The 14749-nt window shown below is 45.6% G+C and overlaps 2 protein-coding genes across 16 annotated transcripts in view; one reads left to right on the top strand and one right to left on the bottom strand.

Moving 5' to 3' along the window:
• DMD (dystrophin) overlaps nt 1-7830 on the top strand; it is a 961436-nt gene extending 953606 nt beyond the window's left edge. For 8 of the 15 annotated variants that reach the window (XM_065741536.1, XM_065741534.1, XM_065741531.1 and 5 more), the window contains one exon: nt 7316-7830. In XM_065741536.1, coding sequence (XP_065597608.1) covers nt 7316-7327 — 12 coding nt within the window. In that variant the 3' untranslated portion in view covers nt 7328-7830. The remainder of the gene's footprint in view (nt 1-7315) is intronic. The other 7 variants (XM_065741530.1, XM_065741533.1, XM_065741532.1 and 4 more) reach the window with 1 other exon arrangement.
• GK (glycerol kinase) overlaps nt 1-14749 on the bottom strand; it is a 499514-nt gene that overhangs the window by 321604 nt on the left and 163161 nt on the right. The window lies entirely within an intron of this gene.

Below are 14749 nucleotides of genomic sequence, written 5' to 3'. Positions count from 1 at the left end.
GCTTGGGTTCGTTAAAGGGCGGGGATTGTCTTCTTGTGGTTTTAGTTTCCTTTGGTTTTGCCGAGTGCATTTCCCACGTGTGCTCTAACAGCAGCGTACCTCTCAACTTTCCACAGAGACAGTGTTAGCCCAGGGATGTGCCTTTCCTCGCATCCTCCCGAAGACAGAAACTCAGGGACGGGGAGGAGAAAGCAATACGTTGAAAGTAAACCTTCATGTGACAAATGCGGTCAGCAAATAACACTGCTGTAATTCACTTACGTTCTGGTTTTCCCATGTGTAAACAAAACAGAGACACCCACATCCGTTACTGTTCTGTTCACACACTTGCAGTTCTATTTACATCTGTGTGCCAGTGTACCAACCATGAGCCGCAGTAATGAGATAATCGATTCTTTTTCTTCAACGCAGCGAGAGTTGAGAGGTACAAGAGATTCAGGTGTTTTAATTAACTGATGCACCGTTGCACAGTGAAGAATGCTACTAACATTCACCAGACCCACAGTGTTGCTTTCAGCGATGTGAACAGGCAGTGGTTCTCAATGGGCACTTTGGACGTGGTTGCTTTGATGCAAAGTAGATTTTGATTTCTGTTCATGGTTAATGGAGGAAAATGTTTTGTGGTGTGTTGTCAGAGCACCTTTTAAAGTATCTCCAGAAAGCCTGCATTTTTTCCTCTGTGAAGGTGTACTTCATTCTCCAACCAGAGACAGTGTTTCAAAACATGAATTCACAGGGAAAATCATTGTTAAAGATGCCATATTCAGGGACTGCCCGCGTGCAGTTGCAGGTAGCTGTGAAATGTCCTTTCTCGTACAGAGGATGCTCGGTATGGCTGAGGCAGAACTGAAAGGTAACCCAGTTGGCAGATGCTGGCTGGTGCAGCAGGGTGAGCTTATGAAAATGCACTACATCGGATGTTTGGCTGAGCTGTTGTGAGCCCCTTGTTCACCCCCACGCTACACGGGGTAAGCCAGGATTTGTTGTGATGCGATGCCTTGAAATACAGCAGTTCTCTGCATTTGCTGTAGCAGCTTGCCACAGGTATTTGGAGGAGTGAGATCCTCGGTACAGATTACGTCTGCCCTCAAAGGTCAGGTCCTTTCAAAGGGATGAAAAAAGGATGCTTGGCATGTCATCGGTCTGCACCACTTCAGACATGGTGTGAAATTGATTTCATACTCAGCCCTTCGCATACGGTCTGAGAATTGTTCTCCAGTTCAGCAAAACAGCTCATTGCTTTCCATTATCCTCATTCATATGTATGCGTATCGTGCAGAAAAAGAAGGTTCTTCTGCTGTGGACGTTTGATACAATTAACAATATGAAGGTTAGAAAAATGGCCCCCTTTTTACCCAATTGCATTCCAGCAGCATAACCCTAAAAGCACTCGTTTCTTCAGTGAATTGCATATTGCCCTCCAGTTGTGTTTGTGCTCGCTGATGGTTCCAGAGGGTGCTTAGTAACTTGCAGAGCTGAATATAAAGCACAGTTCTCTGCGTGCTCGTGGAGTGTATGAGGTAAGTTACAGAACAGCTTTTGCTTTATGCATGAGTCCATTTGTGCATTGTCAGATCATGCAATTTTAAACTCTCTAGGCCAGGTTTTGATCCCATTTCGCACATTAGGTATTGTCTTCATGTGTAATCCCGTGGATTTCCTGGCATTAACTCAATATGAATAAGGGCATCAAAATCCAAGCCACCAACAGAAAGGATTTTTCTTTTGCAGGGAAGGAGTTAGAAGTCTGTGCTGCTGAAAAGAGACTGTGCTGCTCTGGGCTTTCTTAATTTATGTTCTGTCCACTCATTGGAGGCTGAGTACTCCACGTTTATTTCTGTGACAAGCTGTACTGGGAGATTGATATTCAATTACTGTGCCCTCACCCAAGGGCCTTAATTCCAGTATCGCCTCTAAAGCAAATTCAGCAGATATGGAACACATCATTCTGTTTGTGAGCAGAAATGATGGAGCTACTGTCTGCAGAAATAAGTATCTCCCGCTTTCAAAGCAAACACTCTTGTATTAGTATTCCCTCCATTTTACAGGTATCAGCTAATAGTCTCCTTGCCCATACAGAGCGATGCTGCTGCAATTCAAAGACTGCACTAGTGTTTTTCTTAAATAACATCATTCAATCTTCTAGTGCCTAAAGCATGGATGAAACCTCCTCAGCCTTAATGTAAAAAAAAAAAAGTTACAAATGGAATTAATGCCTTCTTTAGTGAAAGGATATTAAAAATATTAATAATAATGGCTGTAAAGCTATGATATATGTTTTTCTAAGTGCTTTAGGGATGGCATTTTTTTCTCATTTGCTTTTTAATTAAAAACGTCTGTGTCTTATGTTTCAGTCTCACAGCAGGCAAGTGAGCAAGTGTTTAAAGAAAAAAAAAACAATTAATTTGAGCTTTTAGGTAGATAATAGGCATTACAGAAAAATATATTCATTACATATACAGTACCAGGAAATGATTGCTTATGTTAGGGCCACAAAGATGATCAGAGGGCTGGAGCACCTCTCCTATGAAGCCAGGCTGAGGATTGTTCGTGTTGGAGAAGAGAAGGCTGCGAGGAAACCTCATTGTGCCCTTCCAGGACTTGAGGGGAGCTTACAAGCAGGAAGGGGATTGGCTTTTTCCGTGGGCACATACTGATAGGACAACAGGGAATGGCTTCAAACTAAAAGAGGGGACATTCAGGCGAGAAGAAATTCTTTACTCATGTGGTGGTGAGGCACTAAAGAGCTGTGGTGCCCCATCCCTGGAGGCACTTAAGGCCAGGTTGGATGCGGCCCTGAGCAGCCTGAGCTGGTGGGGGGCAGCCCTGCCCATGGCACAGGTTGGAGCTGAGTGATCTTTAAGGCAACTTCCAACCTGAGCTATTCTATGATTCTGTGTTGTTTTCAACTGTTTGCAGTCTTGTCTTATCTTTTACTCCCTTGTGCAAGTGACTCCACCATCCCCCACCCCCCAGCACTCATCCCTGATAAATTTTCACTGCATTATTCAGAAGGTTGCTCAGGTCATGTCTGCCATAGGAAAGGAGCTCGGAAGCCAAGGTGCCCTAGAGCAAGGGCAGCCAGGCTCCAGCCTGAGCTGTGTACCCACAGAGCTGATAGCTGTCCACAGAGAATTTGCAGAAAATCTGTGAAACACTGCACTCTTCTGTGCAAGCAGGTGAGAAGTCATGAATCTAAATTAGCCTGCTTTCCTGATCTGCCTGTGGTGCTGTTATAAGGGAGCCTAAGGTAAGAAAGAAGGACTTTCATCTTTTATTTTGTGTTGCAAAGCTGCTCCAGGGCTGGTGGCATCATTAACACTAACATAGTTCAGCAGTAAACACCTCTTCCCCAGACAGCGAAATGCAAAACAGTGACAGGTCTTCAGAAGGAGCAGATTTGAAGCACAGTAGACATCAGTGAATAAATACGGAAGCAGCTAATGTTAGAAAGAAGTGGAAGGCTTAATGCTGGCAGCTGCAGAACAATGTCACGAGGGGGCAGCGAGCTCAGAGCCAGCTGTTAGCCCCCTCACCCCATTCTTCCTCCACTGCAGGGCACAGGCTCCTGGGCCACCACCCCTTAGAGCTCTGCTGTTCTCATTTACATACAAGCTGCTGGCGGGGCAGTGATGCCCAGCTAAGGGTTGGTTGGTGGAACAGCTAGGACACAGCCAAACTGGCTCATCCTCCCTTCCTGCGCTGTCCTGGGACCACAGTGCCAAGGCCGATGCACTTTACAGTCCAGCTGTTAACATAAACTGCAGTCAGTGGTGGTTTATGGTCATGCTCTGAGCTGTAAACTCAGATGGCTCAGGAGGAGAGGCACAATTGTTCCGCTTCTCTGCAGAGGAAGTTATGACCCATGATACAGGCAGAACATGGAGAGGGAGTCATATCTGGTTAATCACCCCAGCGTAACGCTGCACAGCTTTTGTGGAGGGAGAACTGATTCGAAGCGTGGTTATCTCAAAAATATGGCAGCAATTAACAGAAAAAAAGAAAAAAGCACTAGCATACATGCCCATAATTTTTATGCAGTGAAAGAATAACTAGGGATCTCTGGATGCATCTTGAATTGTGTTTCAGTTGCCTGAACAATTTAGCAATTTGTACCTGCTGTGGCACGCTTCTGAAAGACTTTCTTACGTTTTAAGTTTTTCTTTCAAGACCTAGACTTTTCCTATGAAATCAGCTTTTGTTACCTTTACAGCTCTCTCTCTGACAGAACAAAATATTATTAAGTAGTACTGAATTTTTGTGAAGATGGGCTTTAGCAGTTTGGTTGCAGTTTGGGTGATAACTCTTTCTGAGCTGGAGATGTGTGGCCTTGGGACTCCCAGAAAATTTGGGTATTGATTCCAGAATCAGTCATCACTGTGAACCTGAATGAGCACCCACGATCCCTGAAGCAATGTCTGCTCCCTCTGCAGATTACCCACTGACAGCCCCCTTCCTGCCCCACGTCTGTAGGGTGCTGCAGGCAAGGAAGAACAGCATTTAAAGCTAGAGGTTGCTTTAGAGGAGCTTGCAGGGTCAGTGTATTTGTAGGGATGCTGCAGATTAGTCAGTTTATAGCACGGTTATCCTGTTATCCATTGGTACCATTTGCTACAAATATACCTAAGCATATCAGAGGTTCAGGTAAGTAGAGCAGACCAGTGGCAGTTCTGTTTCAGTTTACCAGAGGATCTCCAATCCAGGATTATAGCTTTCCTACGACGTTGAGATTTTCTCTTTCTGCGGTGAGATTTCCTGGATTGATCTCAGCCAGAGGGATTGCGCTGTAATAGAGGTAAATGAAGATTAAGGGCCATTACTACAATTGCTTCTGAAAGTTCGTGCTAGCATTTAATGACAGCCTGCCTGGTGCAAGAAATATTATCCCTCACATCTAAGCTATGTTTTGACCAAAACTTGGCAGGAATTTTTCATATGCTGTTCCTTGACATGCTTATGAGCGAATTACAGGTTCCTGCATAGGATTAGCAGGATGACCATACATTAACGTTTTCTATACGAAATGATTGTGTGATGTGTCTCTTTTTTTCTGCACAGTAGTGCAGGAAGGGAGATAGCATTACATTAGAACCAAGTATTTCTTTGTCTCGATATTGGGCACTGCACACAGCTCCTTGTGAAGTGGAATACTTGTTGAGCAGGCATAATTTTGTGTAAGGAACGCTACGTTCAAAAGAGCCACTTCAAAATTAGTGCATATTGGAACATAAAAAGCAGTAGTAGTTCTCTGGAAGAAACTTCCCTGGACATTGCTGAGGTCATCTTTTTCCTGTTCAGTATACGCCAGTGAATATTAACTGATATCACTCCAAGCTTCTGTGCGCTGCAGCATTGCCAGCAGTGCATGATTACCACAATATTTGAACATTTGGAAGAGAGTGGACTTGTCTTCCAGCTTGTGTCAGTGAGGTGATTTGTCCCACAGGGAAGGGTTTCTTGTTAGAAGACAGCAACTGCATCAGGAGGGACAGCAGCCCTGTAGGTGGGCAGTGTTAGTATTCAGGCATCTGCAGGGTGCAGGTAGTAAGGTGCATAAAAGGTCCATCTTGGATGTCGTGGTCTTGTCCTGTCTTCATTTGGGTGCTCCTTCCTCATGGATCGTGGTGAGTGCTCAGCATGCAGGCAGGCACATTCCTGGGAAGCAGAGCCGTGGGCAGACAGCGTTGTGCCTTCAGTGCTCTCCCAAAGAAATGCTCTACTGCAAGTACTCTCAGGGAGTAAATCAAACCTCCCAGTCCATAGCAACATGGAGTTTTATTGAGTAATGCTTCCCCTGTTAAATACTGTCACTTGCTGGCACTCTGCTGCTTGGGGCCTGCTAGAGTTGGAGGTCACACACACTTCCTTGCATCTGAATTAGTCCTTCTTCCATGATTATTTTCTAACTCCTTTTTTAACTCATTTATATGTTTGGCCTCTACATCAGCTTGTGCCAGTGAGTTCAATAATGTAATTATGTGCTTCGTGGAATATAATTTTCTTCTGTTTAAGGCTTTCTGTCTGCTTGTTCTTCCGTGTCCTTGCAAGAAGTCTTGAATTGGATGCTTATCCTTTAGCGTGTCTAAATCTCTGCCATATTCCCTCTTCAGTCATGCACTTTCAGGAAGGAGGCTCCAGGTGGGCTTCAGTTGTTTGAACCACGATCTCTGTCATTTGAGAAGTTTCAGGGGTGTTTCAGACAGTCATAGAGGGCTGTAGAACTGCCACTGGGTTTAGAGGAGACCCAACATCTTCTGGACAGCAGCTGGAGACCAGCAGGGTGTGCCAGGTGCCTAAGCTGACAGCAATTGGCAGTTCAATCTTCCTACCCTTAATTAAGTCTTTAATTTTGTCGAAGCAATTTATTACTCTTCTCAGCAGTGTGTGGCGATAGGACGAGGAGAAATGGCCACAAACTGAACCATAGGAAGTTCTGCACAGAGAGGTGGTGGAGTCTCCTTCTCTGGAGACGTTCCAGACCCGCCTGGACGCCTACCTGTGCAACCTGGGCTAGGGAGCTGCTTTGGCAGGGGGTTGGACTCCATGAGCTCTGGAGGTCCCTTCCAACCCCTACGGTTCTGTGATTCTGTGAGTACTGCTGTCAGCATTGTGACCTTTAACTTTCCCTTGGTGAAATGAGTGTGAGAAGAAGTTACAGATTCTGTCTTCTGAGCTGTAGTCTGCCTTTATTTGTCCCTTCTCTGTGGGAGGCCTGTGTGTAGTTACTTGATAACTGGGCATCTTTAGTTCTGCTGGACTGCCTTCTACGAGGCAGAGGACATTACAGAAACTATTACCAAAGAGGCTGAGTAAGCTGCAGCCGTTTACTTTGTTCTAGCTATCAGTGCGGACATCCTGCTGGGACCTCTTGCATTTAATGAAGTAGTTAATTACCGCTGATCTGTTTCCTGTTTTTCTCCTTGATAGAACATTGAACGGTCAAATGCTTGCACCACCAGTTGGAAGGTTTTTGGTGATACTGTTGGATTTAATTGCGGCTTTTGGTGAACGTTTGTTATGATACGCTTTCATCCCCACTGGGGATTTTTGCTGGAATGCAAACACGCTGGCTTATTGTCAGTGTAGGTTACACTAGCTGTTCCAGCCAGCGTTGCTGTCAAGTGCTTGAGGAAATTGGCAGCTTTTGCTAATGATGACATATGCTCATACAGGAGACTTTTAGAAACAGTGCTCCGTAGCGTACCGTGCTGGGGGCGACAGTGAGCTGCTCCTGAGAGCAACATGTCTGTACTTGGCCTTTTCCCTAAGACGGCCTTCCTCGTTTAACGCCCTCTTCTTTGCCTTTCTTTTTCAGGCCACAATGTAGGGAGCCTTTTCCACATGGCAGATGACCTGGGAAGAGCAATGGAAACCTTAGTTACGGTGATGACTGACGACAAGGTGTTAGAATAGCAAGATGTGTTTTACAACTTCAGGCGTCCCGCATGGTTTTTATAATATTCATACTACAAAGAGGATTAGACTGTAAGAGTTTACAAGAAAACAAATCTATATTTTTGTGAAGGGTAGTGGTACTATACTGTAGATTTCAGTAGTTTCCTAAGTCTGTTTCTGTTTTGTTAACAATGGCAGGTTTTACACGTCTATGCAATTGTACAAAAATTATAAGAAAACTACATGTAAAATCTTGATAGCTGAATAACTTGCCATTTCTTTATATGGAACGCATTTCGGGTTGTTTAAAAAAACAAAAACAAAAAATTTATATCAGTTATAAAGAAAGATTGTAAACTAAAGTGTGCTTTATAAAAATAATTGTTTATAGAAACCCCCTTTAAAAAAATACAAAAAAAAAAAAAAAAAAGAAAAGACTGAGGCAGTGCATTTGTTTAAGTATCATTTCAGCTCTGCAGCTGCATCAGAGAGGGATTCATGTTCCGTGTTCTTTTCCTGGCCTGTCAAAGAGGAGAACAAGAAAAAAGCATTTCCTGCAGCGACACCAAAACGGCCGACTTCACATTTCTCATTGGTTTTGTCTGAGTAGGGCTGGCTTTAAAAAAATAAAACCTCCTGGACTTCCAGTGAAGGTGGTTATTTCGCTTCTTTCCAGTGAAATTAATGATCACACGAATCACACTGTAGTTGGCAATAATTAAATGAAAGAGCACATTACGCGACAGAGCCTGCAAAAAAATAATGAGAAGAAAGAAAAAAAACAGAAGAAAGAAGGAAAGAATTTAATGATGTCCAGTGCGCCAGCATTTCCTCTGCTGACTAGATTCCTGAATGTCCTCAGTGAAGGAACGTAGAATTGCCTTACAGGATGACACCTTTGGACCTCAGTGTCCGGTATCTGCTGGCCGCAGCCAGCGCCCAGAGCTTCAGCAGAAGCTGAGTACGGCTCTCTCCGCCCGCCGCCACCGTTAGCATCACCTCACTGCGCATGAGAGAAGAAAGGGATGAGTTCCCTCCTGACCCCACGTGGGATCGGCTTCTGACACGAAGCACAAGTGGGTTACTCACAGAGCACCTTTGCTTGTACGGCTTCCAGTGCTGCAGAGCCACGTGATCCTCTGGAAAATAAAAGCGGACCTTTCCGCAATGTCTGTCTCAGCCTGCTGGAGCAGCTGGTCCCGAGGAGCTGTAATGCAGCCAGCAACCTCTGAGGAGGGCTGTAGAAGAGTTAACTGCTGTTCTTATATGTGTATGGTGATCAGGTGAAGGTAGCCACACTGCTCCCCGAGATATTTATCTTCAAAAGGAAGGCCCTGATGCTTTCTCCTTCCCCATTTCTCTCTACAAGTAATACCGCACAATTAACAATAAAGTGAGAAAGAGAGGACCTGATAGAAAACCAGATTAGCCAGCGTTACTGCAGCTCTTGAGAGGTAGGTTCGGGTATGAGGTGCTGTCAGCAAAAGCTTTACCACTTCATTATCTTAACCAGCTTTTAATTTTATCTTAGGTACATAGAAACACACCGTCTGACTTTATATTGCAAAGTAAAAATCTGTTACCTCTTCTTGTATCAAGTGTAATTAAACTTGGGGAAGATTTTATTTTGAATGCTAGTTAACATTGAACATGGCTACTCATGCTATTTCTACCTCACTTTGGTTTTGTGGTGTTCCTGACAATTATGTACGGATTTGTTCCATCATCACCACTCGTCCATTGTGTGAACGGGTCTCATCATTAAGTAAGAATGCTAATCATTCACAGAGAGTAAGTACAATCCCCTCCCCCCCCCCAAACCTCTGCTTTCGTAATGAAGAGCTTTTTTAACACTTTACTGCAGTACGAACCCCATGTAGTTCTCGTGGTCTTCTTTACCAGAAGGTTTAGTCTGAGATCGGAGAAAGAGATGGGTTTCTTCTCATTTTTTCCCCCCTTGTGCCCCCTACTTAAACCTTCTCTTGAGAAAACAAACGGAGGAAGATGGATTGCACGGTTGTTTTCATCAGGGTTTTGTTCTGTTTGTTTTACTTTGTAGGTCTTAGTTTTGGAGTGAGTTTGTCAAAAAACTTATTTAAGAAATTGAAAGCTTTATCACTGCTTTTTTAAGCATAATTTGGGAATTATTTCATGTTCCTTATAATGACAGAGTATTAAACTGTAAAACATAATCAGCGTAATTGAATACATAAATACCATATGGCATGTTCTTTCATTGTTACTCAGTACTGGTTTATTACTTGGATATCATAATATATTGTGTTTTAACACCGACACTGTAACATTTACTAATTATTTTTATAAACTTCTGTTTTACTGCATTTTTCACAACATATCAACTTTCACCAAATATATGCCTTACTATTGTATGATATACTGCTTTACTGTGTATACCAATAAAGCACGCAGTTACGTTATAGAAGGTCTGATGCTCTTGAGGTTCTCCGTGTGCCCATGCGGTGCCCACCGCGTCCCAGATCCCCTCTGAGGGGCTCAGTCTGTGATCAGACTGAGGCTGATCACGTGCATCCTGTCTCATAGCCAAGCAGTGCACGCAGGTTTTCATACTCTAGCGCCGCTCAGTTGCACCGCGAGTCACGCTGTGAGCTCTGCCCTTCAGAAGTAATGCGGTAAGCGAACGAAAAGCCCAACAGTATCTTTGTGTATCTTCTTCTGATAAGACTGAACTGTGAGGTGGAGCGTGCTGCCTTCCTGCCGTCTGCTCCGAGCTGCCTGCTCCCCCGGCCCCGTTATTTGCAAGTCCCAACATGTTAACCCGGAGAAGCAACCCTGGGGTGTGGGGGTGGCAGGGTCCCGCAGCCATCCCCACTGAGGCCACCATGTCTTGTACCCTCCATGTGTCACAGCACTGGTGGTAATTCACTTCCCAAGTGTCAGCCGGCACCTTGTCTCCACATGAGACCTCCCTCCCAGCACAGAGCACTCAAGATTCCCTCGGGAGCTTGCTTCAGCTCCGAGCAAGCAGATCAGCTCATTAAGAAGAGCTGTAACTGCGAGACAGGTGTGGGTGCAATCCCTGTAAGCCAATAGTACAGCTGGCCAGCTTTCAGCACACATTTAGTTCTGAAAACGTGGTTAAAAAGCAGTTGTGGCTAAGGGAGGGATGAGGTGCAAGGGAATCACGGAGCTGTGCAAGTGAGCCGTGAGGCTTCACAAATACACCACGCGGCTGTTTCAGCCTATTGCCTAAATCCTTACTTCTTGCCAAGCCAAGGCTCGTATGTGCCAGTCAGCTAGTAACAGTATGACAGGTTAAGGACTTCCTTTCATTGACTGAGCATTACAGTGGATGCACCATTTATTTACTTGCCTGCACATGCCTTCTGCAAGCTGTGCCCAAGAAATTCTCCCTATATATTGGCTTAAGCAATCCACTATGTAATGTTCTCCCTTCTCTCTCTCCATCAAAGGAAAATAACCAGAAAATCATGTGTTTATTCCTTCAGCATTCCTGTATGTTTCCTTCCATGTGCTCTACTTGAATCCAAACCAGCAATGTGAAGTGTTAAATGAGTCACTTAGATCTCTATGAAACAAGAAGAGAGTTTGGTCCCTGGCACAAACCAGCTCAGTTTCTGTGCGCCCTTCTGCCACAGAGTTGCTGTCACCATGTCAACTCCTGCCAGCCACTACGGGTCACTCCTCAGCCTTCTTTTGCATCCTCAGGAAGGCAGAGTTTCTTGCTCCCACATCAGCAGGACAAAAGCTCTTCTTTCTCCTCTTGGAGGCTGATGAGCAGTGGAGCCTTAAAGTGTGACTAGCTGGGGAGCATTGCAGTGACAAAGCTCCCTGCCCAGTGCCAGGCTGGACACTTGGGACAGGACTCCTAGGACCACAGAGTCACAGAACAGTTTGGGTTAGAAGGGACCTGAAAGCTCACCCAGCCCAACCCATGTCGTAGGCAGGGCTGCCCCCAGCAGCTCAGGCTGCCCAGGGCCCCATCCAACCTGGCCTTGAGTGCCTCCAGGGATGGGGCAGTGGGACCCAAAAGGATTGTATGGGAACAGCAGTCAAGTGCTGTGGATGTAAAGAGCTTTGCACAGGTACATGCATATACACGGGCAGTGTTAGGATGCATTGTTTGAGGTGAGAACAGCAGCAATACAACCCACAATAACATTACAGCCATTTGAGATCTAAAGATTTGCAGCTAAGCTTGCACTACTTAGAGATGCCCTTCCTGATGATCCATGGCAGTGCTAATACATAATCAAAAACATCATTACGAGCGGATCTTTACTTCTGCAGAAGGATCATTTTTAGTCGTGCTTCATTCACCAGACAAATGGTTTTATTCGAACACTGATGGAGGGGATACTTCTTTTGCACAGAAGATTAATGACCACGGTATCATTCCCCACTGCACCCAGCAGAGAATGTCTAGATAAAGGCTGCAACCAGCTGCAGGTGATAAGACGTGAAACTGCCTCTTTTTCTTTCCTACCAATACGAGCTTGGAAATTCATGGTCCTGAGAAAATAATGAAGCAAAAATATTAGCAAAAACACTACACAGGAAAAGACCACGTGTACCTGCAAGGCCAGCCCCTATGGTCACAAGGTACCCACACAGGCCAATGACCTCAGGGAAAAATGTGAACCACAGCTGCTTACAGGCTGGGTCTGAGCTGTGCCTCCAAGGCAGGCTCCTGCCCATCGTGCCAGGCTCTCTGCCTGCTCCTCAGCCCCTGGCAGGGCACTGCGTGTCACTGAAGTCATAGCTATGGATTTTCTTAGTGACTTTTGTTCCATAGCTTGCATTTTAAGCCAGGGGTTGCCAGCTTGCTGGGCTGGGCTACAACCAGTCATGTCAGGGGCCAGCAGCTAACGTGAAGCTGTTGCCATGGGCACCGCAGCAGCAAACAGAGATAACATTGAGGCAGATGAAGGGGAAAAGGGCAAAATAGGGTATCTCTGTCCCACTGTAAATATGGCTTCCCATTAACTGTGGCAATTACCTCTGAAAGAATAACACGGTGATTTCAAAGTTGAGAAGGAAGCCCCTTTAACAGCAGGCTACAAAAGCCACCCTCTGGTTAGCCTACAGTAAAGGGCTTCTTTTCTTTTGTCCAAGAAAAGAAATCATGGCCATTAAGCAACCCGCATCAGTTACTTCTAAGGCGGCTGTTTCATTATGGCATGAGCTACTCCGTGTTATTTTTTCCAGACTGTTAGCTGCTGTGCTCCGGTGGCCTTCCTGCCCATTCCCCCCAGCCCTAATGGAAGTTTTCCATCTCCATGGGTAAGGGGACATTTGCTCAGCTCCAGTGCACTGAGTTTCTCTCCAGCTGGGCTCTGTGAACGACCCACACACCTCGTTCCTTGCCTTGCATCTGCAGGATGCTTTTGCTGGCAGACCCATCCCATTTGCGCCAAGTATTTGAGCCCCACTGCCCTGCCACTGCAAATGCACTGTGGTAGTGCTGTCAGCCACGATCTTTTCCATCCTTTCCGACAGTTTCTTTCCTGCAAGTGAGTCATGACTGTGATCTGACTGCACGTGCCACTCACACAGAGAGGGCTGTGCTTTGCCCATTAGGAGCCTATTTACCACAATAGCCTTCCTCCCTGCTAGGTCAGGCGTGTTCAAGAGACACCTTCTTCCTCATCCCTTGCTCAGAGTTGTGTCACTGACAAAAGGAATAGCACAGAAGTGAGCCCTCCCAAAGGCACTGTGAGCAAGAAGAGGCTCAGTAAAAAATCCTTTGCTCGTGTCATTTTGCCCCACACAACATCCCAGAGCGAAGGCTTCCACTCACCCCTGGCTCTAGGCTGTAAACCTTAAGGACAGAGTGTGTATGGCTGTGTGCGACCTATTGCTTCCACACAGGGTGAAATTTCTAGCATTAAGAATCCTCGCTGCCTCTTTTTGGAGAGTGGCTTTTAGGTTAAGGACACTACCTATGCTTGGAATTTCTTAACTGTGGGCAACAGAGAGGTTGTGGAGTCTCCTTCTATGGAGATTGTATGGGAACTGCAGAATCACAGCCTGAACCACCAATTGATCACCTGAGTTACGTATATTTTTGTGTGTATTTCTACACAAGAAACTGACAAATCCCACAGCTGGGATTCATTTTCTGTAGCACATTATCCTGTGACGCGGAGCAGAGATAGAGGCTCATCCCCAAGATGTCCCTGCCCGCTGATAAATTGCAGCAAGATTTGAAGCTGCACAGCATGAAGGATAACCTACTTAGGATGAATATGTGCATGATGCTATCAGCAGTACTGATGCAGTTACCAGAGCTCACGGAGGGCTTGAGGAAAGGGTTAATACATCAAGTCAGCTTTTACAGAAGCACAGAGCAGGGGGTAGACTCCAAGGATCACAGAATTGTAGGGGTTGGAAGGGACCTCTAGGATCATTGGATCCAACCCCCCTGCCAAAGCAGCTCCATAGCCCAGGTTGCACAGGTAGGTGTCCAGGTGGGTCTTGAACACCTCCACAGCAGGTGACTCCACGACCTCTCTGGGCAGACTGTGCCAGTGCTCCATCACCTGCACTGTGAAGAAGAAACTCAGAACAAAGTCATGTTATTGCCCCTAAACTGGGCTTCTCCTTTAACCCCAAGTAGTGGGAATATCAGTATGGGAAAGAGCAGACAAGGGATGCTTTGTGATGGAGTGGGTGCTGGAGGAGACCTGGTGCACTGGATGGGGTAGATGACAGAGGAGGTCAGGCCTACGTGTGGGTCCAGGCATTTTTAAAGATCATTTGAAGGTCAACCAGGCAATTGGGAACTTTGTTTAGCAAGTGTGCCCGCAGCAGAGGCTTCTTTAAGGCAGAAACAGTTTAATTTATGAAAGGCTCGTGTGGAGCTTTGCTGGCTGAGGCAGGAGAACCAGCCAAGTGCTGTTGTGCAAGGCAGCCATTCATTAACGTGCAATTTCCTGATTCTCCTCTGAACTCCACTGAACTCTGCTAAGCTCTGATGAGCATCGTTTCTGTACGCACAAACCAGCATCTTAATTTGGAGCACTTGACTGTGCCAAGGGTTGCACTTCAGTTATTCACCCAGGATGCGAGGCCCCAATTCTTATGCTGCACTCCAGCAAAGGCAGGAAACAGCAGAGAAAGGAGCACAGCATTCCTCGCTTGAAATTTCTCAGTTCCTGACAGACAAATCTAAAAGAAAAAAGCTTTAAAACTGTGGGAGCTAACAAATTGCCGTGAAACACACTCGCTCCCACACACAGGTAATATCTCATACAGTGTCTGGGCACAACGTCGTGCTGTTCTGGTGTGTAAAACCATGACTGATCACGCTAAACGCATCCATATATGATCATCAAACACCCCTGCACACAGG

The sequence above is a fragment of the Cyrtonyx montezumae genome, unplaced genomic scaffold (assembly GCF_038088225.1).
Source record: "Cyrtonyx montezumae isolate F1298 unplaced genomic scaffold, pur_monq_1.0 scaffold_3, whole genome shotgun sequence".
NCBI lineage: Eukaryota > Metazoa > Chordata > Aves > Galliformes > Odontophoridae > Cyrtonyx > Cyrtonyx montezumae.
Note: the sequence above shows the minus strand (reverse complement) of the source record. Positions and strands in the feature narration are given on the sequence as shown.